A 26,191-nucleotide genomic window follows, 5' to 3' on the forward strand; every position below is an offset into this window, starting at 1 on the left:
TGCAGGCAGATGTCCGTCTGTGGCTGTGGCCGTCCGCCCCCCGCCCAGATGCCTGAGTCCGGGAAGGCAGGATGCGCGCAGCTCTGCAGGCTCACCCGGGCGCCGCGTCTGGATGCGGGGGCGCCGAGGCGGAGGGACCAGTCGGCTCCAGGGCGAGCCTCCAGGACCTCCGCCCCGCGGGCGTCCCGGCAGCTGCTGCAGACCCGCGCCTCCGCGTCCGAAGTTGGGCCCGCCAGCCGGACCGGGGTCTATGCAAATCAGGGATCGCAGCGCCGCCAATCAGAGTGGGGCCCGGCGCCATTCCTGCCAATGGCGGGGCCGGGGGGCGGGGCTCGCGCGGCCCGGGCTCCCCAGTTCCTCTTCCGGGGCCGCGGAGCCTGGGCTGGAGCCGGCCCCGCGGAGGGGCGTGCGCTTTCCTCCAGTTTCCGTCTCCTCTGGGCTCTTCTGCTTGGAGTAAGAGATTTTACAAATACACTGAACATACAGGAATGTCGACTGTTAAGACTTTTTTTGTCATGTTTAAGTCGTTTAGTAGAGCAGCAAAAGGGAAATTTCCTTGGTTTTCCGGACTCTTTTCCCAGAGTTGTCAGTTTGATGGGTGCTTTTACTAGAGAGCATGTAACGTTTCCAGAGTGTGTGTGCTTTTCATTCCGGTTCTTATAACCTCGACATAAATGTGATGTTTAAAGGCGTATTCTCATATCAAAACATGGTTTTGTGATTTTCAGGTCTACATAAACGGCGTCATGGGCATTTTCTTCTGCAGTTTTCCCCTTGTATGAATCCTCAGCGTTTCTAGGCATTGCCAGGTCGCTCTCAGATTTTCACTGGATTGCCATTTTCTCCCCTCTGCCAATAAGTCTCAGGAGAAGGGCAGCCAGCTCCTGCCTGTCTCCAGTGGCCACGGAGACCAGGCCCCAGCCATTCTCCCGGCAGGAGGGACAGTCCCTGCGTGAGGCTCTCTGACCCCTCCGTGGGCTCCCAGCTGGCAAGCTTCCTCAGCCCACCCTCCCTGCGGGCACAAGGCTTGGCTCCAGGCCTCAGAGGAAGCAGAGGTCCCTAGACTCCAGATTCTGTTGCAGTGGACAGATGTGTCCCCGATTCCTGTCTGCAGTCCACCTGGCTTCATCTCTTCCTGTAAAGCTGTGTACCTGAAAAGCTCTGTGCACCCAAGGGGAACAGACCAAGGCAGGGGAGAGACTCAGCCCACAGGGGCAGATCGGAGAGGCTCCTGGCCTGGGTCTCAGCTTGCAGGGTGAGGACAGGACCCTGCTTTCCACCGGGAAAGCCCAGCGAGTAGGTTAGTGATGGGAACCAGAGAGGGCGATGGCTGACCTCAGCCAGAAGGAGAGTAGAGCCTCAGTCCTTGGGGAAGGAGCTCTGGCTTGGGCTGCATGGGAGGTCCCCGGTACATACAAAGCTGCCCTGAGGTGTGGTTTGTCCATCTCTGAATCAGGACAGTGGGTGCTCATGGTTGAACTCCCAGGAGCCCACAGCAACAGGTGCTGGTTGTCGGAGAGCCAACACCTGCCACTGTCACGGTGCTGTTCACATGGAGAAGGGTCCTGGGCTCCAGGGAAGATGTGCTGCAGACTCCGTGGGCAACACTCCCAGTGGAGGTGTGGGAGCGGGGGCTCGGACAGGGCCTCACTGCCCCGCTTTTAGCCCCGATGGAGGTGGCCAGGAGAAAGAGAACACTTGGGAGAGGCCAGAGGAGTTGGGCGAAGACAGGGAAGCACATACCCGGAGGCGCACAGTGCAGGGCTCGGGGGGAGGTGGTCACCCAGGGTCAGGCCCTCAGCAGCGGCAGGCTGAGCGCGTCACCACCGCGGGGCTTTCCTCTGTCTCCTGCTCCATCAGGAGACCACCATCCAAAACAGTTTGTCTCATGAAACAGCCAAAACAACCCACAAAGAAGATTAAACTGAGTGATCACACAGGTGGGGACCACAGGCCACACCATGTTACATGTGCTTTTGTTTGGCTTAGGAATTTATTTTGCTATGGATTTTGTTACGGAATTTATTTTGTTTTGGTAAAACCCACACGCTCTAAGGGTGCCATCGCCCCCGTTTTCCAGCGCACAGTCCAGTGGTAGGAAACAGGCTCACACTGCTGTGCGGCCATCACCAGCAGCCATTCCCAGAAGACTTTCCAGCTTGCAAGCCTGAGATTCTGACCCCGTCCCTGTCCCAGCCTCTGACACCCACCATCCTACTTCCTGTCTTTGTGAACTTGACTCCTGTAGGCCCTCACATAAGTGGGATCATGCAATACTTGTCTCTGTGACTGGCTTGTTTCACTGAGCACAGTGTTTTTCAGTTAATCCATGTTGTTGCAAGTGTCAGGACTTCCTTTTAAGACTGAATAATACTGCGTGGTGTGTCGAGACCACACTGTTCATCCATCAGCCATGGATGGACCCCTGGGTTGCTTCCACCGGTTGGCTTTTGTGGTTAGTGCTGCTCTGAGCACAGCTTCGTGGATCTCTGAGTCACTATTTTCAGTTCTTTTGGGTGTGTCCCCAGAAGTAAAATTGATGGCTCAACTCTATGTTTGAATATTTGAGGAACCTCCATACTGTTTTCCAATAGCTGCATCACTTTACATTCCTGCCATCAATGCATAAAAGTTCCAGTTTCAAGTCTGCATTTTAAAAGTGAGAGGTTTCACACGCACACACACAAAATGTGTAATCTCCACATAAAAACTTCTCAGGAGGTGCCTCTGATGATCGAGTGCCTTCTGGGACTACAGGCCGCTGGGGGACCCTCCTGCCAGGCTCCCTGGATAACCCACTCCCCTCCCTGCTTCTAGAGGGCAGCTCAGAAACATGCAGGTGCTTCTGCCGTGTCTAAGAAAGCTCTGGCTACATTCTGCCCCTCTGTTGCCTGGAGACCATCAGAAGGGCTCTGGGGTCTGTGCACCTCTGTTGAGACTCTGGTCCCGGCTGGCATGCACCCACCTGATGATGGGGAATCTCGATCTCTTTGCACGGCTGTGGCCGGGCCGCACGGGGCCGCCCTCACTTGTATATTTCCGTGCGGGGCAGCCATGGGCAGATTCTTGCCGAATTCAGGTGGAAGCCGCCACTGTGGTTGCCGGGCTGCCCACTCACCTCCTCGGTGGGAAGTGGCACCGGAGCTGGCAGTCTACTTTCCCTGGATTCTCAGGGTTCCTGATTCCCGGGCCACATGTGGACATGTTCACCTCTGGACAAAGAGTCTCAGCTTCTGCAGGACGAGGATACCCCCGTCGGCAAGGTCAGATGCAACATGGACTTGGGTTTCAGTCCTGTGCTCAGCACCAGGCCCTGTCCTGGTGGAGAACAGCTTGAGCCGGAGTTGACTGGGTCAAGACCCCATTCTACGGGTTGCTCGGGCAGTTTGGCCTTGAAAGGGGCCTTTGCAGCGTCTGTGGAGCCATCTGGGGCCCAGGGAGAAGCAGGATCCAGAACACAGAGGCAGACCTGAGATCTGAGGAGGTTCCCAGAGAGGCAGGTCGCAGCCCAGGGAGAGGAAGGAGGCAGCCTCGCAGGAGAGAGGGCTGTACACCCAGAGGTGGTGGAAAACCTGAGACCCTGGCCAGAGGGTCAGATATCCCTGCTCAGCAGATGAGTGAGCAAAACAAATCTCTTTCGGCTCTGTTTATAGATGAGGACACTGAGGCTTGGAGAGAGCAGTCTTGCCCCAGACATCAGACCATGGTGGAGCCAGGTCCAGAGCCCTGCCCTGCCACTGTGGGCCCCCACCCCCACCCAGCCCCTCCTGTCCAGCGGATGCAGGCCTGGACTGTGGCTGTGCCCGTGGTCGCTTGCCTCCTTGCTGTAGTACGGTCACCTCATCCAGGAAGCCCTCCTCCAGAGCCCTGCGGCGTTACGTGCCTTCAGTGTTTACCTGGAATGCAGTTCAGTTCAGTTCAGTTCAGTCGCTCAGTCGTGTCTGACTCTTTGCGACCCCATGAATCGCAGCACGCCAGGTCTCCCTGTCCATCACCAACTCCCAGAGTTCACTCAGACTCACGTCCATCGAGTCAGTGATGCCATCCAGCCATCTCATCCTCTGTCGTCCCCTTCTCCTCCTGCCCCCAATCCCTCCCAGCATCAGGGTCTTTTCCAATGAGTCAACTCTTCGCATGAGGTGGCCAAAGGACTGGAGTTTCAGCTTTAGCATCAGTCCTTCCAAAGAAATCCCAGGGCTGATCTCCTTCAGAATGGACTGGTTGGATCTCCTTGCAGTCCAAGGGACTCTCAAGAGTCTTCTCCAACACCACAGTTCAACGGCATCAATTCTTCAGCGCTCAACCTTCTTCACAGTCCAACTCTCACATCCATACATGACCACTGGAAAAACCATTGCATTGACTAGACGAACCTTTGTTGGCAAAGTAGGGTCTCTGCTTTTGAATATGCTATCTGCTGCTAAGTCACTTCAGTCGTGTCCGACTCTGTGCGACCCCAGAGACAGCAGCCCACCAGGCTCCCCCGTCCCTGGGATTCTCCAGGCAAGAACACTGGAGTGGGTTGCCATTTCCTTCTCCAGTGCATGAAAGTGAAAAGTGAAAGTCAAGTCGCTCAGTCGTGTCCGACCCTCATCGACCCCATGGACTGCAGTCTTCCAGGCTCCTCTGTCCATGGGATTTTCCAGGCAAGAGTACTCAAGTGGGGTGCCATTGCCTTCTCCATATGCTATCTAGGTTGGTCATAACTTTCCTTCCAAGGAGTAAGCGTCTTTTAATTTCGTGGCTGCAGTCACCATCTGCAGTGATTTGGGAGCCCCAAAAATAAAGTCTGACACTGTTTCCCCATCTATTTCCCATGAAGTGAAGGGACCAGATGCCATGATCTTCAAACTTTTTCACTCTCCACTTTCACTTTCATCAAGAGGCTTTTTAGTTCCTCTTCGCTACCTGGAATTGAGGCCCCTTGAAGCCAAGTCCAAGACACACAGTAAGTCAATCCCCCCGCCCTGCGCCCCACCCCTGGCCCCTGCTCTGTGCAGGGGCTGAGTGTGGTGAGGGAGCAGAAAACAGACCTTCCACACCACTAAGGTGGGTGTTGAACACCTCCCTCTGGGGCTACCTTGAGGCCAAGGTCTCTGCAGCCTTCCTCGGGGTGCCAGGCACACAAAGGGTGTTTCTTCACCTGCAGGGCGTGGGACCCACCCACGCTCGGCTGAAGGCAACTTGGGCAGAGTTGAGGAGGGGCCTGTGGGTAGAGTGAAGGCCCCTGGGAGAGCACGGGTCCGATCTTCACGGGTTTACTGTAGGCCGCAAAGGCTTCCTCCAATTGCAGGAGCCGCTCTGCAGTGCGCAGCACAGGTTCACTGCAGTGGCTTCTCCCGTTGCAGAGCACGGGCTACACAACACAGGCTCAGCAGCTGTGGCCCACGAGCTTACTTCCTCCACGGCACACAGCATCTTCCTGGACCAGCGGTAGAACCTGCGTCTCCTGCATTGGCGGGTGGATTTTTAACCACTGGACAACCAGGGAAATCCTGGGTGGGTGGTTTTAAGGAAGAGCAGTTTGGATGACAAGGTCCCATGTGGGCATGGGAGGATAAAATGAGTTGAAGAAGTGAGACCGGATTGCAGGTAACAGAAACACAAGACAGACTAGCTTATGTAAAAAGCAGGCGTCGGCTCCTGACACAGCCGGGTCTAAGTAGCTTCAGGCACAACTGGCTCTGGACCTTGCATTAATGTCCTTAGGTATCTGTTTCTCTGTGTGCTGGCTCCCGCTCTCTCTGCCTTGGCCTCTTTTTCAGGCGGGCATTCTCCGAGTGGCGACAAGGGTGGCCGCCCGCAGCTCTGGCCAATGCCCCTACCCCTTAGTGGTCCTGGGCGGAAGAAGCACCTCTCTCTCATTACTTCCAGATTGACTCACTGAGGTCAAAAACTCATCTCACCAATCGTTGTGGCCAGGCAACAGATTAAAGAATCATCAGCTAGGTCTCTGGTCACGTGACCATCCTTGGGACTGGAAGGTTCAGACCCCAGAGCATTGTGGCTGGACAACACGGGGCATGACTGTCCCTGGGAGAAAATCAAAGTGCTTTGTATCATCAGAAGAGGCGTGCCAGTGCTCTTGGAGAAACAGGCGTCAGCGTGGAAAAGGCAACAAGGCAGGGGCCAAGCCTTCAAAGAGCAGAGGGGAGGGAGTGAAAGGAGAGGTGGGGGTGGCATCAGAGCTGGAGGCCACTGGGAGAACTGGGTGGTGAGCAGCGCAGGGCCGATTTAGGAGGGAAGTCTGCAAAGACCGTGCAGAACGGCTCACCTGCAGGGCCACTAGGGGGTGTGGAGCTGGAGGGAGGTCGTCAAAGGGTGGAGTTAGCAAGGGGAGGAGCTTGGGTCAGGGGGAGCTCTGCAAGGGAAAGCTGCTTGGTGTGAAGAACTTGGCCAGAAGAGGCAGAGTTCACTGCCCCGTCACCACCCCTCCAAGGGCCACCTGGGAGAGGGCCAGAGAGCCAGGCCCCAGCCAGAGGCTGACTTGGACAGCTGGGGTGAGCCCAAGTGGCATCTGGTTCAGGGAGAGGGTGGAATCTGAGGGCTCACGTTTAGTGGGTCAGGAGCACCATCCCCTGGATCCTAGGGAGGCCAAGGTCTCTCAGGGCTGCTAGCTGTTGGTGACCTACTGGCTGGCTCTGCAGACAGCTTGGGACTGGCCCGGTCTGGCACACTGGCCCTGCAGCAGAGTACTGGGCACACTGCCCCCCAATCAGAGTTGCAAAGTAGATGAAGCTGTAGCCAAAACCTGGGCTGGCAGGGTGGGTGTTTTTCCCTTAGAATCCAGACAGCCACTGCCAAGTCCAGCATTCCTCCTCCTCCCCAACGGCGGCCTGGTCACTTTAGAGAGGATGACGTGGTTCCCTCCCACCCCCAGCAAAAGCGTGGGCAGGGCCTGCACCTGAACTAGCTTGGCCCAGCACAGAGCTGGGCGGTAACACTGGCAGCTGGCCCTGCAGCAGGAGGCAGTGCGGACCCCCAGCAGGGCCGGGAGAGGTCAAGTGGGTCTGGATGGCCGTTTGCCCACCGTGTGGAGGGTCTGTGCTGTTACCCCTCCCTCTGTTCCAGAGGGCAGTGGCTGCCAGGCGGCAGTCAAGGAACTTGCTGTACCAGGATTCTCTGCGGCTCTCATCTAGCCCCAGCCCAGGCTTGCTCTGCCTGGTCTGTACATATGCACTATTCTGGAATGTTCGCTGGCTTCCCCATCGCTCCAGTTCTCTCGTTTTGCAGAGCTGTCCCTTCATAGGAACATATTAAAATAGGCCTCAGCTTAGTACCCGACTTGGACCAACAACTATTTCATATGCTGAACACAAAGGGGTGGGGGCCTCCCAAGGCCGTCTCATTCTTGCCAATTTACCCTTAACTCTGGATCCCACATAGGCTCCAGATTTACAAGCTCCAGGAGGGTCAGCCTTGCTCAGACCACTTCTTGCATCACGGCGGGTCAGCCTGGGTCCGCTGTCCATCACATCAACAGGGAGCCTCACAACTCCAGAAGGCCCACCCTGCAGCGACTAAGAGCAGAGCCTCGCAGAGCCCCTCCTGCTCCCCCAGCCCCCGGGCGGTGGGCGAAAACGCCATTCTACCCAGCTTCTGGGACCAACCGCCCAGCTCCCCGCCTGCGTCTCTAACGGACTTGGCGCGCAGGGGACCCTGCGCTACCCATCCAGCCCAAGCTCAAGCCCCGCGGCGGCCGCGCCCAGCCTTACTCCACTCGAAGACGACAAGAACGGTTGAAAGGTTTAAACAATTTATTTTGTCCCAAAAATGGAGACCGGAGAAAAAGCCACGCGCGCTCCCGCGCCATTACCCGGCGCGCGCCCGGAGGCGGGAAGGGCTGCGCCGCCGTGGCGTCCTCGCGCGCAGGGCCGGGGCGGGCAGGCGCAGCCCGGCCATTGGCGCCCCGGAGCCGGTAACCAAGGCGACAGCCCAGGCCAAGCGCGAGAGCCAATAAGGGCGTCGCCAGGGCCGTTTCAAAAATCTAAAGCAAACAATAATCGGGGGAAAAAAAAAAAAAAAAAACTCCCACGTTGGGGGATGGGCAGGCCGGCACGGCCCGGGCCCACTGTTGTCGGAGCGCGCACGGCGGTTCGGGCTCCGCGCAAAACCTACGTGCACTCGGGGTGGAAAAGTGGGCGCCAGGGCCCCGCGCTCACTTGCGGCCCTTGGGCACTTTGGGGACGCTGGGCTTGGCCGCCTTCTTCACCTTCTTGCCACCCGCGGCCGCCGCCTTCTTGGCCTTGCTGCCTTTGTCCTTCTTGGAAGCGGCGCCCTTCTTGTGCGAGCGCTTCTCGGGCTGTGGGCCCTTAGCCGGCTTCTTGTCCGCGCGTCGCGGGGCGGCCGCGCCTGGGGCCGCCTTCTTGGCCTTGTGCGCAGCGGGCGCTGGGGCAGAAGCGGGCGCCGGGGCTCCGCGCCGCTCGCCGCCGCCACCCTCCAGCTTCTTGCGGTTGAGCTTGAAGGAGCCGTTGGCGCCGGTGCCCTTCACCTGCAGCAGGGTGTCGTTCTGCACCAGCGCCTTGATGGAGTACTTGAGGTAGGTGCGCCCGTTTTGTTGGTCGAACCATGCCACCTTCTTGGCCTCGGCGTAGATCTTGGCCAGCGATGAGCCGTTGCGCTCGCCTAACCGGCGGATGGTCTCCACCACCAGTTGGCTGTACTTGCCCGGCTGATTCTTCTTTTTGCTATTCTTCCTCTTCTTCGACGGAGACAATGCGGCCGAGCCTCCGGCCTTCGCCGCCTTCTTGGCCGCCCCCTCGGCAGTCGTCAGCGGCAGGGCCTCTTCGAGCTCCACAGACATAGTGGCGAGCGGGTTGGTGGCGGGCGGGGCGCGGAAACCCGGGGGCCGCGCCGGGAAAAGAAAGGCGAGGGGCCGCGGGGGCGCCGGGGGGCTGGGGGCTCGCGGCGGCTCCAGGCGGGAGCGGCCGCGGCCGGGCCTGGGGCCGGGCGGCAGGGCTGGGGTGGGGGCCGGGCCGGCCGGAGCGGGGGTCCCGAATCGGGACCGGAAGCGGGGCTGGCGCGGGAGCGATCGGAACGCAGGAGCCGGCGCGAAGTGGCCGGAGCAGGGACAGTCTGGGAGCCGGGAAGTCGGCCTAGCAAGCTGCCGCCACCGCTGCCTACACCGGAACTCGCTGGGCGTGCGCGCTGCGCTCTGGCGGGGAGGGCGCTGCGCTCCCCTTTTATGGCTCCACGGCGGACCACGTTGAGAACAACAACAGCCTGGTCCGGGGCCGGCGCCAACTTGTGCTTCTTGGAGCCCCTTCCCCGGCCGCTGGCTTCCCAGACCCGGCCTCCCCGGCACCGCCGTGCGCGCCGCAGTGCACCCTGGACAGGGCCCGAGCCCGCTGCGCGATGGAGAGGCGGCCCGCGCCCAGGGAGGGCTCGCTAGAGGCGGACGGAGGGGCGCACCCTAGGCTGAGGGAGCGCGAGAGGAGGGGGGCACCCCGTTTAAGGCCGAATAGCGCGGGCCCCCAGGGGGACCCCGCAGCCCGGAGCTCCGCAGCTGACAGCCAAGAGTGCTCCACGGGCCCCCAAGCCCAGATCGCGTCCAGGGAACCCCGGGCCTGCCCGCTGGACGAGCTTTAATTTGTCCGAACTAACACAGGGCACGCCCTCGCGCGGTCGGCTGGGGCAGTGTGGAAGGAGCCGGGACGCTTCGAGGGGGGTCTCCGCCTGAGTGCAAGGGGAGGGCGGATGCAGGCGCTTTCCTTTGCGCACCCGAGGCTTTCTTAGGCGTCGAGGGCCCAGGGCACCACGCGGGAGGCGGCGGGGAGGACTGCAGGTGCTTCTCTGGGGACATTTCTTAGGCGTTCCACCCCCCCGCCCCCCGGCCGCCGCCGTGGATGCTACAAGTGCCCCCATTTTGTGGTGCGAAGTAGCTTCCACCTTTACCCCAGAGCCACAAGGCGGCTCCGGCGGGGGCGAGGGGAGGCGCTGGCCCCGGGAGGATTTCCCAAGGAGGATGAGGGAGGGGAGCGGATCCTCGTTCTGGGCACACCCCCCCCCCACACACACACACACTCCGTGTGGGGAGCGCAGTTGAGAGCGGGGACACTCTCTGGGTACCAGGCGGAAGCTTGTGCAAGTTGGCGGCCCTGCCGCTGGGTCCAGTCCTGGGGGTGAGCAGGCGGCGTCGGACCATCTTTCTCCAAGCCAAAGGAGCCCTCACTTGGGAAAAGCTGAGACACGTAGAGACGCTCCAGGAGGAGGGTGGATCCCTTTTAGGGTGAGTGATTTAGGCCCGATCCTGCGCCCTGCAGTCTCCTGAGGCCCAAGCATGGAGGAGGGGCTGGCGGGACGGAGTAGGGGCGTAGAGCAGAACCGCGGGCCCCTCAGAGGTCTGCGCACCCCTGCCCCAGCGTTTGCCCGGCCGGCCCCGCGTGCTCTCCAACAAGCGGCGGTTATAATAAGCCCCAGGGGTGAAGGACTTTGAGCCAGGGAAATGTGAGGCTGGTGGGATTTGCAGGGGGATGGAGGAGGTCAGGTGCTGGGAGCCACAAAAGGGGGCAGTGAGTACATCCAGCAGGAGAGAGAAGGAAGATGAGTCTCAGCGTGGGCTCCTGCGGAGAAGCCGAGCCCCTTCCAGCCCAGCGGCTGGGAGCCCTGAGTCCAGGGGGGAATGGGGAGCAGTGGTCAGGGGCCCTCGGATACACAGGGCTTGAGCGAAGACCTCGGGTTCCAGAGATGCAAGGTGTGTGCAGGGCGAGAGGCTGCGAGATGGAGACCCCTTGTCCCCCTCAGGATGCACGGAGGTGGAGAGTGAGCAGGGGCACCCGGGAGACAGCTAGCCCAGGGCAACCAGGTGACAGGCGAGAGGGACTCAGGTCAAAGGGAGAACAGAGGGCGAGGCCCCCGAGGGGACCCCAGACTGAAACCTGCTCATCCTGTGGGGGCGGGGGATGGGCTGAAAATGTGAAGCTGCTTGCAGCAGCAGGCAGGGCTGGGTGAGGGCCCTCTCCCCCGGGGAAGGGGAGGGTGTGGGCTGGCAGGAGACAGTGGCTGTCCTCTGGAGACAGAGGAAGATCCATCATCAGAGAGGAGGGGACCAGGCATGGCCCGGGCCCTGGAGATTGAGAGAATTTCTAGAACTGAGGACCTGTCTACCCAGGGCAGCCCCTCAGGAAACTGGTTGAACTTGAACCGACAGGCCAGCTTCCGACTTCTCAGAACCTCTGCCTGGACTTTGCCTGTTCAGCCCAGTGTATTTTAAAAGGCGAAATTTAAAAATCAGGCCATTTCACACAAAAATGCAGTCCAGATTTCAAATTTCCCTTTTTAAAAAAATCTGCAGATTGGACCTGGGTCGGGGCAGAAGCGGGGTGGGAGCTGAGTAACAATGGGCTGATGTCCAGCACCTGATCGGCGAGGAGGGGGTGGGCAGGAGTAGGGGGAAGGCTCTGCGGCCTAGGGGGAGGCCTGGCCATACCAAGAGGAGTAGAGGACTCAGAGCAGAGAGTGGACACATGCAGGCCGGGCAGCGCAGCCCAGACCACCAGGAGGATGTGGCGGACATGCTCCAGAGGCCCCTCCAGCCCGGTGGGCCCCGGGGCTTGGGGGCACCAACTCTGGGCTCCAGGAGCTGGTGGGACGGAGTGGTTTCCTCCCACTGACCTCAGCATACAGATGAGGAAACAGAGGACTGGACCCACGCCTTCAGGAAGGTGTGGTCTGTGAACCCCACACTCCCGGGAGCCGCCTGCCACCCCTGTAAGGACAGGACAGGTGGCAAAGGCCTCCGGTGGCCAATGGAAGAATGACGAAACGCCAGGAAAGGGGCCTCTGCAATTGGCCAGGGCCTGGGGTCCTGCTGCTCCAAACACCATCCATACACTGGTGACCCCCATCTCTCTCCTGAGCAGCAGACAGCGGCTGCCCACATCCCTTCCGGGGGGTCTGAAGTGTCTCTTCTGTGTCTCCCATTTTCTCTGGCAGTCCCACTCTCCCCCACACTTGCAGAGAGCGGGGGGCCGCTCCCCCCTCCACCGTCCCACCCTCTGGCTCTGGCCTTTTGGTTCCTTGCCGGGACTCCCGCTTGGGGCCTTGGCACAGCCATGGGGCTGGCCCTTTTCCTCCAGAATCCATTCAGAGCTGCCTCCAGGCCCACCGCCCCGCTTTATTTTCCTCATAGCACTTATCCTTATCTGACCCTATGTTGCCTATTTGTAGGGGGCGGGGGGGCCCTCTGAGCGCAGCTGACCTGGCCCTGTTCCCTGGGGCTCTGTTCCCTGGGGCACACCCTGCAGCAGAATGTGGTTGGGCCTGGACCCCCGCTCCCCCACACACTCCCCGTGTGACCCACCTGCCTGGGCCCTGGGCCAGCTCTGTCACCACCCCTGTAGGGGTCCACACACACACACTCAGTTTCTGACAGCCTAGGATGGGGCCCCAGGCGTGAGGCCGAGAGGTCTGAGGGGTCGCAGCCCCTGTGGGAAAGGCCCAGCAGGCTCCGGGGGTAACAAGAGGCTCTGTCTCCCCACACTGTTTTAGACAGGAGGCTGGCTCTAGCCTGGGCCCGCTTTGGGGTTTAAAATGGAAGAGGCCTTAGGTGCTTTTTAGTATCTAAGGGGAAATGGGGGAATTCACCAGGTGTGACGGTGGGGAAAGGTCGCCTTTAAGATGCAAATGTGTATTGTGAAGCCCTGAATGGGGGTGCTCTGGGGGTCTCTGGTCTCCCCCCTCCCCGCCAGCGGCAGGCAGGCCACCTGTGGAGAGCGGACGCTCTTGCTGAGGCAGTACAAGGGACTGAGAGGCCCCCACGCCCTGTCCCCAGGGGCAGTGGAGCGAGCCCGGAGCCCCGGCTGCCCACCCACCTCCACTTCCCCTTGGGGGGCTCCCCCCCACCTGCTGCAGACACCCCCAAAGTGCATCTGTGCTTAGAAGACAGCATGTAAAGAAGGGATGGGCGCTGCTCAGTGTGCAAGGACCCACTACTGCCGGGCGCGGTGTGTCGGGGTCCCAGTGAGGGAGGCTCGTCTGGGGGTGGGGGGTCCTGAGAACGAGAGGCGTGAAGTGACAGCCCCCCCACCGGAGCCGACAGCTGACGCGGGGCCTGGCAGGTGGTGCTGTTCCCGTGGACGTGAGCAGAGGCTTGTGTCTCGGAGCGTCCCCCCAGCTTCCCGTAGCCCGCTCTGCCAGAGCTGGGGACCCGCTGGGCCACACCGCCCACTCAGCCACACCGCCTTCTCCAGGCCTTTTACGTCTTTTTCCTTTAAGAGCCCTTTTTCTTAGTGAAGTTATTCGAGGTATAAAACCCGACTGGGGGAACAAGGCTGTGAAGTGACAACCGAGGGGCGCGTCTCGGCTCTGGACACCGGTCCGCGTCCCGGGGCCTGTGCCCGGCTGGTCGTGCCCTTGGGGCAGGCCGGGCGGTTGCTGATGTGTTTCCCTGACTGTTCTTTGTTCACCAGCCCAGAACGAGCCTCCAGATTCACTCTTACAAATCCACTTAAGTGTTGATGCCCTGTGACCCGGCAGGCTTCCAAGTGCGCCCCCCAACCCACGTCCCCCGTGAGCACCCATCCTGGGCCTTGTGAGTCCACCTGGCCTGGCCTGCGTGTGCATCTCCCCACTCCATCCCCACACCACACTTCAGGTACAGCCATCGGGCCACCCCTGGTGACCTGGATGCCTCCTTGGGGCTTCGTGGCTCCCCCATCGATTTCAGCCTTTTGGGGGCTTGGATGGCCCAGCATCCTGCCCCTCACAGCCTGGCTCTGCCCCACCCTCCTCTTCTTCCTTCTTCCTTCAGCCACAGCCCCGCCTCCCTGAGGTGCCTCCCCTGTGGGGATCTCTGCCCAGCCAGGGGCAGGGAGGGGGGCAGGCTCTGGGAAGACAGTGGTGCTGAGTGGCCTTTGAGCCATGATCTGTGGGCACGGCGGCCCAGGAGAGGCTGGCTCCCGCCTCCCCGAGGGGCCTCCCCTGCAGGGGGATCGCTGCCCGGCAGAGGGGGGCAGGCTCAGGGGACAGTGGCGCTGAGTGACCTTCAAGCCATGTTCCACGGACAGGGAGGCCCAGGAGAGGCTGGCCCCTTGCCCGTTTGCCTCCCTCCTCCGGCTGGGTCCCCTGGGGGGTGAGCTGGACCATGCTCCAGGGAGGCCAAGGCCGGAACTGTTGTCCGGCCTCGGCAGTATTTAACATCTCTTCTCCATGGGGCCCCGGGGATTGAGGCCGAGGGGCTGGGGCAAGGTTGCGTCCAGACACTGTTCTGGTAGGGACACCGGGGCCAGGGCAGAGCCTGACAAGCAGAGAAACCATCTTCCAGTGTCGCCCCACTGGCAAGGTCCCCCCGGCCAGGGAAGATGGCAAAGCATCTGCTGTTCCCCTCATTTCAAGGAGCGGCGCCACCCCCCTTCTAGCACTAGGTCTTGGTTTTATCCCGTTAATCGCTCTCTGAGATTGCCCTGTCTTGTGCCTGTCACCCCCACGAGAGCAGGGATGCTCTCAAGCCATGCTGCACGGGGCCTGACACATAGTAGGCCCTCAATAAATATTTGTTGAATGAATGAAATGGGAGTCCAAGCTGGGCGGGCTTAGGGTTAGCACGAGGGCCGGCAAGGCTCACAGAAGCTCATCTCAGAGCGATCAGGCTTGCCCAGTCCTGGGGATCCTGACTTCTTTCCTGATCTAGAACCAACCCCAGCTGCCCTGAAAGCTCCCTAACTGCCACTTTCTGGGGGTGCCCCTCCTCCTGCCCACCACCCCTCGCTTCCTCCCTACCAGAGCCCTTTGAAGAGGAGAGTGGGAGCTTGTTGCTTTCCCACTCAGGGTACCCCGCCCTGGCCACAGCATCCGGGCCCTGCTGACCTCTTCGACTTTATATCCCTGGCTCATCTGCCCTCCCTTCCACAGCCCGCTTCCCACCCCAGCTCCTTCAACCCTGGTCACCCCAATTCCTTCTCCCATTTTCTCTAGCTAAATTATCTTCTGCTTTAACATCTGCCCCCAAGACCCTTCTGTCTTGTGTAGCCTCGAATATGAGACTAGAAGGGGCTCTAACTGCTATTTCAGAAGACAGGTACATGGGGACCCATTGGGAAAATGAAGAGGCCAGCAAAGCCCACCAGACAACACCTTCTCCTAACTTGAGAGCCTGACATACACAGCTCTCCAAAACTGAGCTCCCCTCCGCTCCGCTCATCAGCCACTGCTTCTTGAAGGAGGTGGCCCCCTGAATGCTTTGGGAGCATTCTCGATGGGTTCAGGGGATGGGATCCCCTGGGACCTGAAGAAGCTGAGGTGCAAGCTGCAGGGAAGGGGCCAAGCCCACCCAGGGTTTCTGGGTTGTGCTCCAAGTCTTATTCCCAGTCCAGTGCTCTTGCCCTTCCTGACCTCTCATCTGGCCAGTTAGCTGGGGATGGGGAAGGGATGGGGAGACCAGGCCAGGCCAGGCCCCTGGATGAGGACGGACATTGGCCATGTGCCCGCCTTGTCTGGGTGAGAAGGCTGTCCTTTGGGGCCAGGCCCCAGAACCTGGGAATATCGGGAGGGGACCTGGGGGAGAGCCCGAGCTGTCTCCTGGCCTCTGAGCTCACCCTGGACCTGTCCACCAGGCACTACCAGCCCCAGAAGACCGAGAAAGCCTCCGAGTGGGTCTCCCTGTGGCCAGATCTTCACAGAAGCCACCGTTTTCTCAGAGCCCCCACTGGGCCCCATCAGATCCTACCCATCCCTCCTTAAACTTAAACCCTCAGGCTCTTTCCCATCGCACTTAGAATAAAATCCAAGCGTGCTGCCTTGCTGTCCTGCCCTGCCTCGCGTCCCCAACCCGCCCCTCCACTTGGGGCTTTTGTGCTGGTGAGCCCTCCTTCGCCTCCCATTCTTGCCAATCATGTGAATACCACCTCCTCCGGGAAGCCCTCCCTGAGCACCCCATCTGAAGTAGGGCCATCCACCCCCCACCGTCTTTCACTTTTCCAGGGTTTTTTTTTTTTTTTTTCCAAAGCACATGTCACTACTGTAGCTTCTGCATTTATAGCTTAAGTCTCTCTTCCCCACCCAGCTTCTGCTTGTCTGGCTTGTGGGTCACCGGACCCTTTGTAGGCGGCACACAGTAGATGCTCAGTAAAAGTTTGTGTGAATCAATGAGGAGAAAGGGCCCTGACTAGGAGGAGTTCGGAGACGTGGCCTCTCCTCTCTGCCCCCAGAGCGCGGGGAGCTAGACGGCCTCTCCCCCTGCCGCACACACACACCCCAGGCCTGCGAGGGGCTAGCAGCGGCCCCAAGCGGAGGAAGGAGCGTTTCCAACGGGACGCTTGTGGCCTGGAGGCCTGGGCGGGGGGCTCCGGGGACTTGGGGGCAGCCTTCCGTGTGGGCAGCACAGCCATCACCCGCGGAGAGGGTAGCGGCCGTGGCCGGCGGAGGCCTCTGGGGACAGAAGGGGAAGGGTCCCCGGGGTGGGGACGCTCGTCTCTGCCCGAGGGACGCGGGAGCGGACGCCCAGCCTCCGCGTTTTCCCCAAGTACCCCTGGCCCTTCGCGCCCGCCCGCCTCCAGCCGCGCCGGAGGTCTGAGCCGCGGGCCGCAGGCGGGCGTTGGGCGCGCGTCCCCGCGGCCGTCTCCGTGGAGACCGCGCGCGCCTCCCAACGGGCCTCCCGCGGCGCGGGGGCGAGCGCGCGCGCCCCGGGCGGGGCCGGCCCGGGGAGGGGCCTGGGGGCCTCCCGGGCGACGCGGGCTCGCGAGGCCGCTGAGGGAGCAGCTCTGGGAAAGGCACTGACCCAGAGCGGGCGATCTGGACCCTCGGTGGCGACGGACCCTCGGCGGCTTGTGCAGGGCCGCTCTGGAGGCGGCTCTGCGGTGCGGGTCCGTGCGGACACCCCGCCCTGCTGGCCCCCACCGCGGTGTCTGAGCTCTGTGGTCTCCGAGAACGGCCTGGGCCCCTCTGCCCTCGCCCGGGGACCAGCCGCGGGTTCCTCACAAGACACCCCTACCCTCTACACACACACACACACACACACACACACACACACACACACGTGTAGATGTCCACAGCCGTTGCTGTCCTCACGGGACACCCCTACACACACACACACACGTGATGTCCACAGCCCCACTGGAGACTGGCCACCTGGAGGCTGGCTTCTCCGGGCAGCTGGCAGGTGACAGCCGGCGCGCACCTGACCTGCGGCCACTCCAGCCAGCAGAGCTGGCTTCCAGAGCGCCCTCTTGCCCGTCCTCACCGCCCTTGCCTGGTGCTGCCTTCAGGGACGTACAGTCGGCACCTGCTGGCCTTGGCCGGTCGGGAATCCTGCCCCCACCGCTGTGGGGCTGTGGACCCCGGGGACCAGGGCGTCGCAAACTCAGCTGATGGTGAGCCACCAGAGCTGCGTCCTCACTAGGGTGCCCCCACACACCTCTGTGCCTCCTTGTCCTGCTCCCCGTTCTTCTGTCTGGATGCTGGTGTATTCACATTTTGTCCCAGGAAACTGAAAAACCCCACAAGAAAACCACAAAGCACCAATTGTATCTATCCAGGGTCCACAAACATACAGGTAGAAAATACCAGTGAATGAGGTGGTCTGCAAGGCCCGGCGGGCCCATAAGGGGGCAACTGAGAGCAGCCCCCGCTGCTACGCCAGGCGGAAGGCAGGCTCAGGGCTGCAAGACTCTGAAGACAAGTAGGAAAATGGTCTTGTTTAGTGTGTCATCTCTTGTGGTTTAAACATTTGTTGTCTAGTCACTAAGTCGTGTCTGACTCTGTGACCCCAGGGACTGCAGCCCGCCAGGCTCCTCTGGCATGGGATTCTCCAGGCCAGCATACTGGAGTGGGTTGCCATGGCCTCCTCCAGGGGATCTTCCCGACCCAGGAATCAAACCCGCGTCTCCTGGAGTGGCAGGCGGGTTCCTGACCGCTGGCTGAGCTGCCTGGGAAGCTCCCAAATGTACCTGGTACTTGAACGTTTGTATGTGCTGTGAAGCAGCACAGTCCGTCACCGTACACAGTTCCAGGATTTTTTTTTTTTTTTTTGTCCTGATGAGGACTTTTTAAGACCTACCCTCATTGTGAAACTGTGTGGAGTCTGTAGTTAAATCCATTTCACCTGTAACCTGCCTTGACGCCTCAAGCTCATTTTAATCGTTGCTGCATAAAGAGTCACGTATCCTCCACGCAGCTCAGAGCCTAAACAACATGTCTGCGTGAGTTGTCCTCCAGGAACTCGGCTTCAGCTACACCTGGTGTGAGCTGAGCTGTGGGACCACGGCCCCGCCGACTGGGCTGGCATGGGTGTCCACAGGGTGACCTTCTGAAGCTGCAGACCCTGGGACCTGGTTCCACCTGCGCAGACCCACAGTGGGACGCGATGCCTTTCCCCACCACCTCTCCCTGCTGCTGCTTCCTGATTCCATCATGCCCCAGCCCCTTGCCTGCCGGGAGGTGCATTCTCCTGTCTCCATGCTTGGCTGCCTTGTGAATAAACCCTCAAACCTCGGCATCTCAGGCGTCTGGGTGGAGCATGGCTTGCTCCGCGTCAGGTAAGAGAGCTCGGTTCAGCGGTGTTAGCAGCTTCGCAATATGCAGGTAGTTGAGCGTGCTGAACGCCAGTCACCGTCACAGGCGTTACCGTCCCAGGACCTGGAAGCCTGTGCCTTCGACCCTTCACCCGCGTCTGCCACCCCACCCTCTACCTCTGGCAGCATCCAGTCTGGTCTGTTTGTCTGAGTTGGCTTATGTTTACATTTTTATTTATGTAATTCATTGTACTTTGCCCCAGTCGGCAGGCGGGATCTTAGTTCCCCAACTGGGGATGGAAACTTGGCTCCCCAACCAGGTGGCCCTGTGGTGGAAGCTCCGGAGCCCTAACCGCTGGGACTCCAGGGAAGTCCCTGGGGAAACTTCATAGTTGAACTTTTTGGAGTGCATTTCCTGCATCATTTGAGATGATCACGGTGGGTCTTCATCTTCACCCTATAAACACCATGCATTGACAGACTTCGCAGATTGCAGTCCAGGAATAAACGCCATTTGGCCACAGCGTACAGCCCTTTCGGTGTGCTCTGCTGCTGCTAAGTTGCTTCAGTCGTATCCGACTGTGCAACCCCATAGACGGCAGCCCACCAGGCTCTAGCAGTTTCCTTTTCAGGGGAAGGAGGCAGGGAAGCGATCCCCTGACAGGACTCAGGCGATGCCCAGGGCAACCTAAGCGGATGCCAGAGCTGGAGGGTCCCCTCGTCTCCAAAGGGACCTGGAGCGGGGGTGAAGCCAGCAGCCCTGGGACAAGACGACCGCCAAACAGCCCTTCCAGGGGTGGAGGCGTGACTGGGGGGAGAGGGAGGGCGCCTTTCTGGGCTGACAGCTGTGCTGGCTTTTCATGCAGACCCCCACCTCGGTCGGTGGGCCTTTGCTCCCCTAAAGCTGGGGCTTTATTACACCCCTCACCCCTCCTCTTCCTCCCTGGACTCGCCGTTAACCCACGGACTAGACAAGACCCTGAGTGGGGGACGGCATTCCAGCACCGGCTCCTTCCCCTGGAGCTCTAGCAAAGCGACGAGTTCCCGGTGACAGGGAGTCCTCCCGCCGCGCCCCGTGAACCGAGGCAGGCCTCTGCCGGAGGAAGGAGGGCGGTGGGCCAGGCTGACGCTCACGTCTCTTCTGGATGCCAGGAAAGCCAGCGGTTGGAGGGAAGCCGAGCAGGGCAGCCACATCAGCTCCAGGCTCGCCAGGGCTTCGGCAGCACCAGCTTCCAGCCACACGCTTCTCGGCTCATGCCAGCAGGCGCATGCGCGAAGACAGGCACGTGCGCTGGGACTGCTGCTAGGAGCCACTGGAGAATTGGCCTTTGCACATTTGAAAATTCTGGTGTGACGCATGTAGGGGCAGTGGACCACGAAGTGGGAGTAGGGGTGCCAGCTGGGGTGGTGATCGGGAGAGCTGGTGCGCGGCTGAAATCCTTCGGCGTTTAAAACTGTCTTCGCTTTGGTTGTGCTGGGTCTTTGCTGCTGTGCAGGCTGCTCTCTACTTGCGGCGAGTGGCGGCTTCTCTTGTGGCGGAGCAGACGCTGTAGGCACCCGGGCTTCAGGAATGGTGGCGCGTGAGCCCACTTACTCCACAGCATGTGGGATCTTGGTTCCTGGACCAGGGACGGAAACTGTGTCCCCCGCGTCGGCGGGCGGATGCTCAGGCCCTGGAGCACCAGGGAAGCCCCGTCACACCGTCTTTGTCCGTCTGCCGGTGGTCGTTCAGGTCGTGTCCTTGTCTTGGCCACCACGAATACTGCTGCGCTGAAGTTGTGTTCAACTTGATTTGAAACGATTTTGTTCCGTTGCATGGTGAGAGCTGCCTCATCAGTATGCATTTTGAAAAAATCACTTGGTGACTTTTTGTGTAGGCGTGCGCGTGTCTTTCTATTCGCACTTCTGTCTGGACATGTGTGCCCAGGAGTGGGGTTGCTGGATGGGGTATTAATAGTAGTTGTATTTTTAGTTTTCTCAGGAGCTCCCATACTGTGCTCCACAGTGGCTGCGCCGATTTACAGTCAGGTCTTGAGTCCATTTCGAGTCTATTTTCGTATATGTTGTTAGGGAAGGTTCCCATTTCTTTTTTTGCACACAGCTGTCCGTTTTCCGAGTACCGTTTCTTGAAGAGGCTGCTTTCCTGCACTGTCTCTCTTCCCTCCCCTCGTCTAGAGTGACTGACCCCAGGGGTGCGGGTTTCTCTCTGCGCTGCTGCGTGTCCCACCTTCGTGTATTCCTGCCTCATGCCAGGGCCACTGCTGTTTTGATTACCGCAGGGTTGTACTGGGTTGGCCAAAATGTTCGTTTGTTTCTTTCTGTAACATGGCTCTGGTAGCACTCAATTGTCTTCATTTGAAACAATTTTGTTCCGTTGTATGGTGACAGCTGTCTCATCAGTATGCACTTTTAAAAAATCAAAATTGGTCAATTTTTGTGTAGCCATTTTAGTACTGAAGACAGGAGGGGAAGTCAGCAGCATTTTCAGCATATTGAAAGTGGAGTGAGAGTGGAGGTAAAAACACAACTGAAGCACGCGGAGAGCTTTGTGCAGCATATGGACAAAGTGCTGTGCCTGACCCAACGTGTCCAGGCGGTTTGTGAAGCTTCCTGCTGGAGATTTCTCCTTGCACGATGCTCCAGGGTTGGGTAGATCAGTTGAAGTTGATAGCGATCAAATCGAGACATTGAGAACAACCGATGTTTATACCATACGGGAGATAGCAGATATACTCCAAGTATCCTAATCAAGTGTCTTGAATATTCATTGGAAGGGCTGAAGCTGAAGCTGAAACTCCAGTACTTTGGCCACCTGATGAGAAGAGCTGACTCACTGGAAAAGACCCTGATGCTGGGAAAGATGGAAAGTGGGAGGAGAAGGGGACGACAGAGGATGAGATGGTTGGATGGCATCATTGACTCAATGCACATGAGTTTGAGCAAACTCCGGGAGTTGGTGATGGACAGGGAGGCCTGGCGTGCTGCAGTCCATGGGGTCGCAAAGAGTTGGACACGACTGAGCAACTGAACTGAACTGATCCTCATCAAGCCTTGAAAATCATCTGCACCAGCTTGGTTATGTTCATTGCTTTGATGTTTGGGTTCCACATAAGTTAAGTGAGAAAAAAACAAACGAACCCTTTTGACCATATTTCTGCATGCGATTTTCTACTGAAACATGATGAAGTGGGGAGTGAGAGAGTGATGAGAATGGTCTTGAGATAGTGTTTGTGATTGCACAGCACTGGGAGGGTCCTGAACTGCTGAACTGTGCCTCTTTAGGGGTGTGTGTACTGTTTTATTCATGTTTAAACTGCACCATCAGACACTGAACTTAAATACATGTTGGCCATATGTTCAGACTTTTGAAATAAAGATGGACAGGCAGCTTTCCGGGTGCAATGTGTTACACTGTGCCCAGTGTACTGAACAGAGCCTAAGCAGGGCTGGAACAAGTGCGTACCTTATGCATCTGCTGGCGGTGAGTGCAGGGACAAGCGCAGCACCTGGAGGAAAAGCCTGCTCAGGACTGAACAGAGGCCCTTGGCTGCTGTCAGAATCCACTGTCAGACCTTCAGACTTGGACAAACCATGGCGTCTGTCCATGTACAAAAAGTCCCGGATTCAGGACAGACGGGAGCTCAGCATAGATATTACGAGCTTGGCTCTGGCCAGTTAGGACTGGGGGTCAGGTCTGCAGCGAGCGCGGCTGGCTGGAGGTGGGGCGTGTGCAACTCCAGTCTGGGGTCTGTGGTCACAAAAGCATCCAGTCTAGAGACGGAACGCTGAGTGCTTTCTGCAGATCCCCCCGCCCCCCTAGTTCCCAGACAAGTTCCCGGGACGCTCTTCTCAAGCGAATTGCGTTCACCTGCTTCAAACGGGTGAACCCCCTGCTCTGTGGGAAAGAACGTGGACTTGCCCAAGGGAGGCCTGGCTTCGCCCGTGGTCTCCAGGAGGCGCCCCACGTCGTCCGTGGCAGGCGTGTCTCTGGTTGGGGTGGGGCTGGCCACAGTGGGTCTGAGGCTGGAGCCCCACCTGCGAGCGCTGGAGGCCGGCGGGGAAAGTCCGGCAATGCGAGCTGGGGCCAGGTAGAGGGTCCCGCCGTGTCCCGTGTGTCAGTTTTACGAGGGTGCACGACCAGGCGTGAGGGGGCCTCCCCTGGCCCCCCACCCCATGCTCACGGCCATCAGCTCATCAGCCCAGGCCCCATCCTGACATGGAGGCCGAGATGCTCCGTGGGCCGTCATCAGTCATTAACGGAGCCCCAGTAAACACTCTGGACACCAGGGCTACTGGGAGCTACTCTGTGTAGTGGGTCCTTTCGTCCCCTTAAACATAGCTTTCCCAGAGAAAAAGCTTTGAATTTTGATGGAGTCCAATTTATTGATTTTTTCCTTTTATAGAATATGCTTTTGGAGCCATGTTTGAGTTCTTCACCAAGCCTTAGGTCTTGAGTATTTTTTGAAAAGTTTCATAGTTTTACAGTTTATGATTCATTTGGAGTTAATTTTTGTGTCATGCACAAGGCTTAGGCGGAGTTTGTCCCTCAGGTAACATGCTGTGGGCTTTGGGCCGTCATGACTCAACACTGTCTGTGCTGTGAAATGACCCCCCCTTCGTCACGTGCACTGAAGCTTTTGTGATGAGAATATTAGGGTCTGCTCTCCCGGTGACTTTACCCATGCAGATTTATAAACTAGTCACCGGGCTGTAGGTGACCTGCCCAGGACTGACTCTGTAAAGGCCTTCCTAACCTCCCGACCCCTTCACCCATGCTCACTGCACATACCGACTCTGGTTCCCACTGTGTTCTCTGCATCTGTGAACTTGCGTTTTTACTGTTTTGTTCTCTAGATTCCACACGTTCAGGTTATGGGCAAAATTAGGGCAATTCATGTGGAACACATACTCCTTCACAGGGTGAGAGACTGGATCAGGGTCAGGCTCAAGGTCAGTTTCAAGGTAAAGATCCGGTTTGAGGTTAAGCATGAAGTCTACCTAAATTAGGGCAAGACATGGGCACAGCGAGTGTCTGACAGTCATTTCAAGGCCAGGGGGTGTCGGTATCGGTGCAACAAATCTTTGCTGTTTCTCAAAAGGAACTCCCTCCCTGTTTGTTGGAACTGAGATGAATGTAGACACACCACCACACACGCGTCTCAATTCACATTCTTCCTGGAAGCAGAGCAAATTCAAAGGATCTAAGGAGTATGACAGATAAGAATTTGCATTAGTGCAAACACTGCAAATCCCATTCTCTTCAAAAGCACGTTACTCCTTGTTGGAGCAAACTTGCTTCTCTCAAGAGCACGTGCAATCCTGGTAGGAACATGGGAAAAGATACTGCGGTGGTGGAGTTCAGCCTCCACCTCTTCTTACTGAGGGAAAACCAAATCTAGGTGAGGTAGCTGTGTGTGTACAGGACACAAGTGATGATGTTGGGCTGATGGGACGTTAAGGTGGATTAGTCCCAGGTTGGAGAGGAGTTGTCACAGTGGGTAGGGCTCAGTGTTAACTTGAAAGTTGGAATATAACAGGATCAGGAGGAGGGTCAGATTCAAGGTCATTTCAAGGCGCCCATGGTTAGGATGATTTGTCAGTGAGGAGATGAAACTGAGATGTGAGTCAAGGTCAGTTCAAAGTCAAATTTGACTTAAAATCGGCTGGCTGTGCTTGGGTTCAGGGCCACGAAGTTAAATTTGAGCTCATTCCGGAGTACGGCTGGCCTGGGCAGGAGCGTGCAGAGCGAGCCGTACTAAAAGCACGGTCTACCGTCAAACATTATCTGAGTAAAGGGACTTTCTCTATGGTTCTTCAAACTTATTTTCCAAAGATAATTTTAATAACTTCATTGAAGAGACTTTTGATCCAATACATTTAGTTGTTATTTACAGTAAGTTGGTAAGTTTATAGAGTCGTGCCGGCACCGTGGTCCACGCTAACGTCTTCACTCTCGACAACTCCACTGAGCCTGTCTGAAGCCAGGCCCCCGCCCCACCCCACTCAGCCCCAGGTCGCCGCAGGTCTGACTTCGGTTTAAACGTTTCTGTTCTGAACACTGCACGTGAAACCCCACGGCGTGTTAACACTCTGCGTCGTCCTCCTCTGCTGAGGTTGAGGTCCACCTGCGTTGTTCGTCACTTTGTTTCTCTAAGTCCAGTGCACGGACTTCCCACACTTGTGTATCCGTTTGCTAGTGGAGTTGCTTCCATCGGTTCAGTTCAGTTGCTCCGCTGTGTCCAACTCTGCTTCCGTATTTCATCTGGTATGAACAGTGCTGCCAAGAGCACCGATGGGGTTTGAGCGAGTATGATTTTATTTCTCTGAGCTTCACAGGAGTGACGTTGTTGGGTCATACGCTAAGCTTATGTTTAGCTTCTTAAGAAACTGGCGGATGTTTCCAGTGGGGACTGTACTATTTTCATCCCCACCAGCACTGTGGGGAGCTTCCGTTTTCTTCAAGTCCTCGTAAGGCCTGGTATTTTTTTTGTATTATAGTGACTCTGGTCCACGTGTACTGAACTCCTCTCGTGTGTTTATCATCTACCGGGCTACATCGGGCCTGAGCTGTGGCGTGCAGGCTCAGCAGTCGCAGCGCATGGGGTTGCTTCCCTGGATGCACGTAGGCTCTCAGCTCCCAGAAGGGGCACTGAGCCCGAGTCCCTGATACTGGATGGCAGACTCCTCAACCAGGAAGTCCAGTCCCTCCATCATGGTTTCAATTGGCATTTTCCTAGTGACTAACAATTTGGAGAACATTTTCTTCTAATTCTTAGAAGACAGTTTGAATGTCTTCTTTGATAAAATGTTTAATTCTAGTCTTTTTCCCCATTTTGTTTTCTTATTATTGAGTCATAGTAAGTTATTACTTTTCATATTGTAGACGCAAAGTCTCCGTAAGATACATGATTTGCAAACAGTTCCTCCTACTTTTGGCTTACCTTTTCATTCTGTCTAAAGGTGACTTTTACATGCATGGTTATAGCACTATTAAATATCTATTTAGAAAACAAGGTGGGTCACTGTAAGGATAATTACTGGTTTCAGGAGGTGGTTGAGGTCAGAGGTTCAAGTCCATTTCCCCGACTTGTTCACGGTCAGGACCAGAGGGCTACAGCCTGGTTTGTGAGGTAAGCACCCCTCGGGGTCCACTCACCACCACCCGGCACCAGGGGAGGCCGCTGGGCCCCCAACACCCAGCCCAGGAGGCGGGGCCAGAGCACAGGGAGCCATGTGCCCGACGGGTGCTGTCGTGGTCGTGAGCATCCAGGGGGTGAGCCCAGAGCGGCCGGAAGAAGCAACCCGCCGGGGACCTGAGACGTGGGGTGCGTAGAGCCCCAGGCGCGGTCCTGCCATCCTCCACCCTCCCACCGACCGACACGTGGCTGTTTCGTAACACTGATCCTCACGGCATCTGCCATCCCAGCGTGGCTCATCTGTGCTGGAACGCGGGCCCTGCTGCCGAACCCTCCTGTCAAGAGTCAGAAACCCAGAACCACACAAGGGCCGCGTGTCAGCAACCACGTGGGCTAAACCACCACAAACCCAAAAGCCGCTCACGCTTGCTGCTCACAGCCCCGCCTCTGCAGGGACAGCGCTCTCCAGCCGGGGTCCCCGCCCCCCCCGCCACTCTGATCAGAAACACAGACGGCACACACCAGGGGCCGGTGCTGAGGGGCTGGACGGAGGAGGCCCGCGGACTGTACCGGCGGCTGCCGCTCGAGAGAAAGCGCCATGAGGGCGAC

The 26,191-nt window shown here is 58.3% G+C and overlaps 2 protein-coding genes across 3 annotated transcripts in view; both read right to left on the reverse strand.

The window, feature by feature from the left end:
* Window positions 1–7,739: 7,739 nt before the first annotated feature.
* Window positions 7,740–8,803, reverse strand: LOC133235592 (histone H1.10). Its single transcript, XM_061397289.1, has one exon. The coding sequence runs from the start codon at window positions 8,801–8,803 to the stop codon at window positions 8,159–8,161; it is 645 nt and encodes a 214-aa protein (XP_061253273.1). The 3' UTR covers window positions 7,740–8,158.
* The window catches only part of RAB7A (RAB7A, member RAS oncogene family), a 63,415-nt gene continuing 45,899 nt past the window's right edge, over window positions 8,676–26,191 (reverse strand). For both annotated transcript variants that reach the window (XM_061397285.1, XM_061397286.1), the window contains exon 6: window positions 8,676–24,902. In XM_061397285.1, the coding sequence (XP_061253269.1) occupies window positions 24,777–24,902 (126 nt within the window). In that variant the 3' untranslated portion in view covers window positions 8,676–24,776. The remainder of the gene's footprint in view (window positions 24,903–26,191) is intronic.

This window comes from Bos javanicus, chromosome 22 (assembly GCF_032452875.1).
Source record: "Bos javanicus breed banteng chromosome 22, ARS-OSU_banteng_1.0, whole genome shotgun sequence".
NCBI classification, from domain to species: domain Eukaryota; kingdom Metazoa; phylum Chordata; class Mammalia; order Artiodactyla; family Bovidae; genus Bos; species Bos javanicus.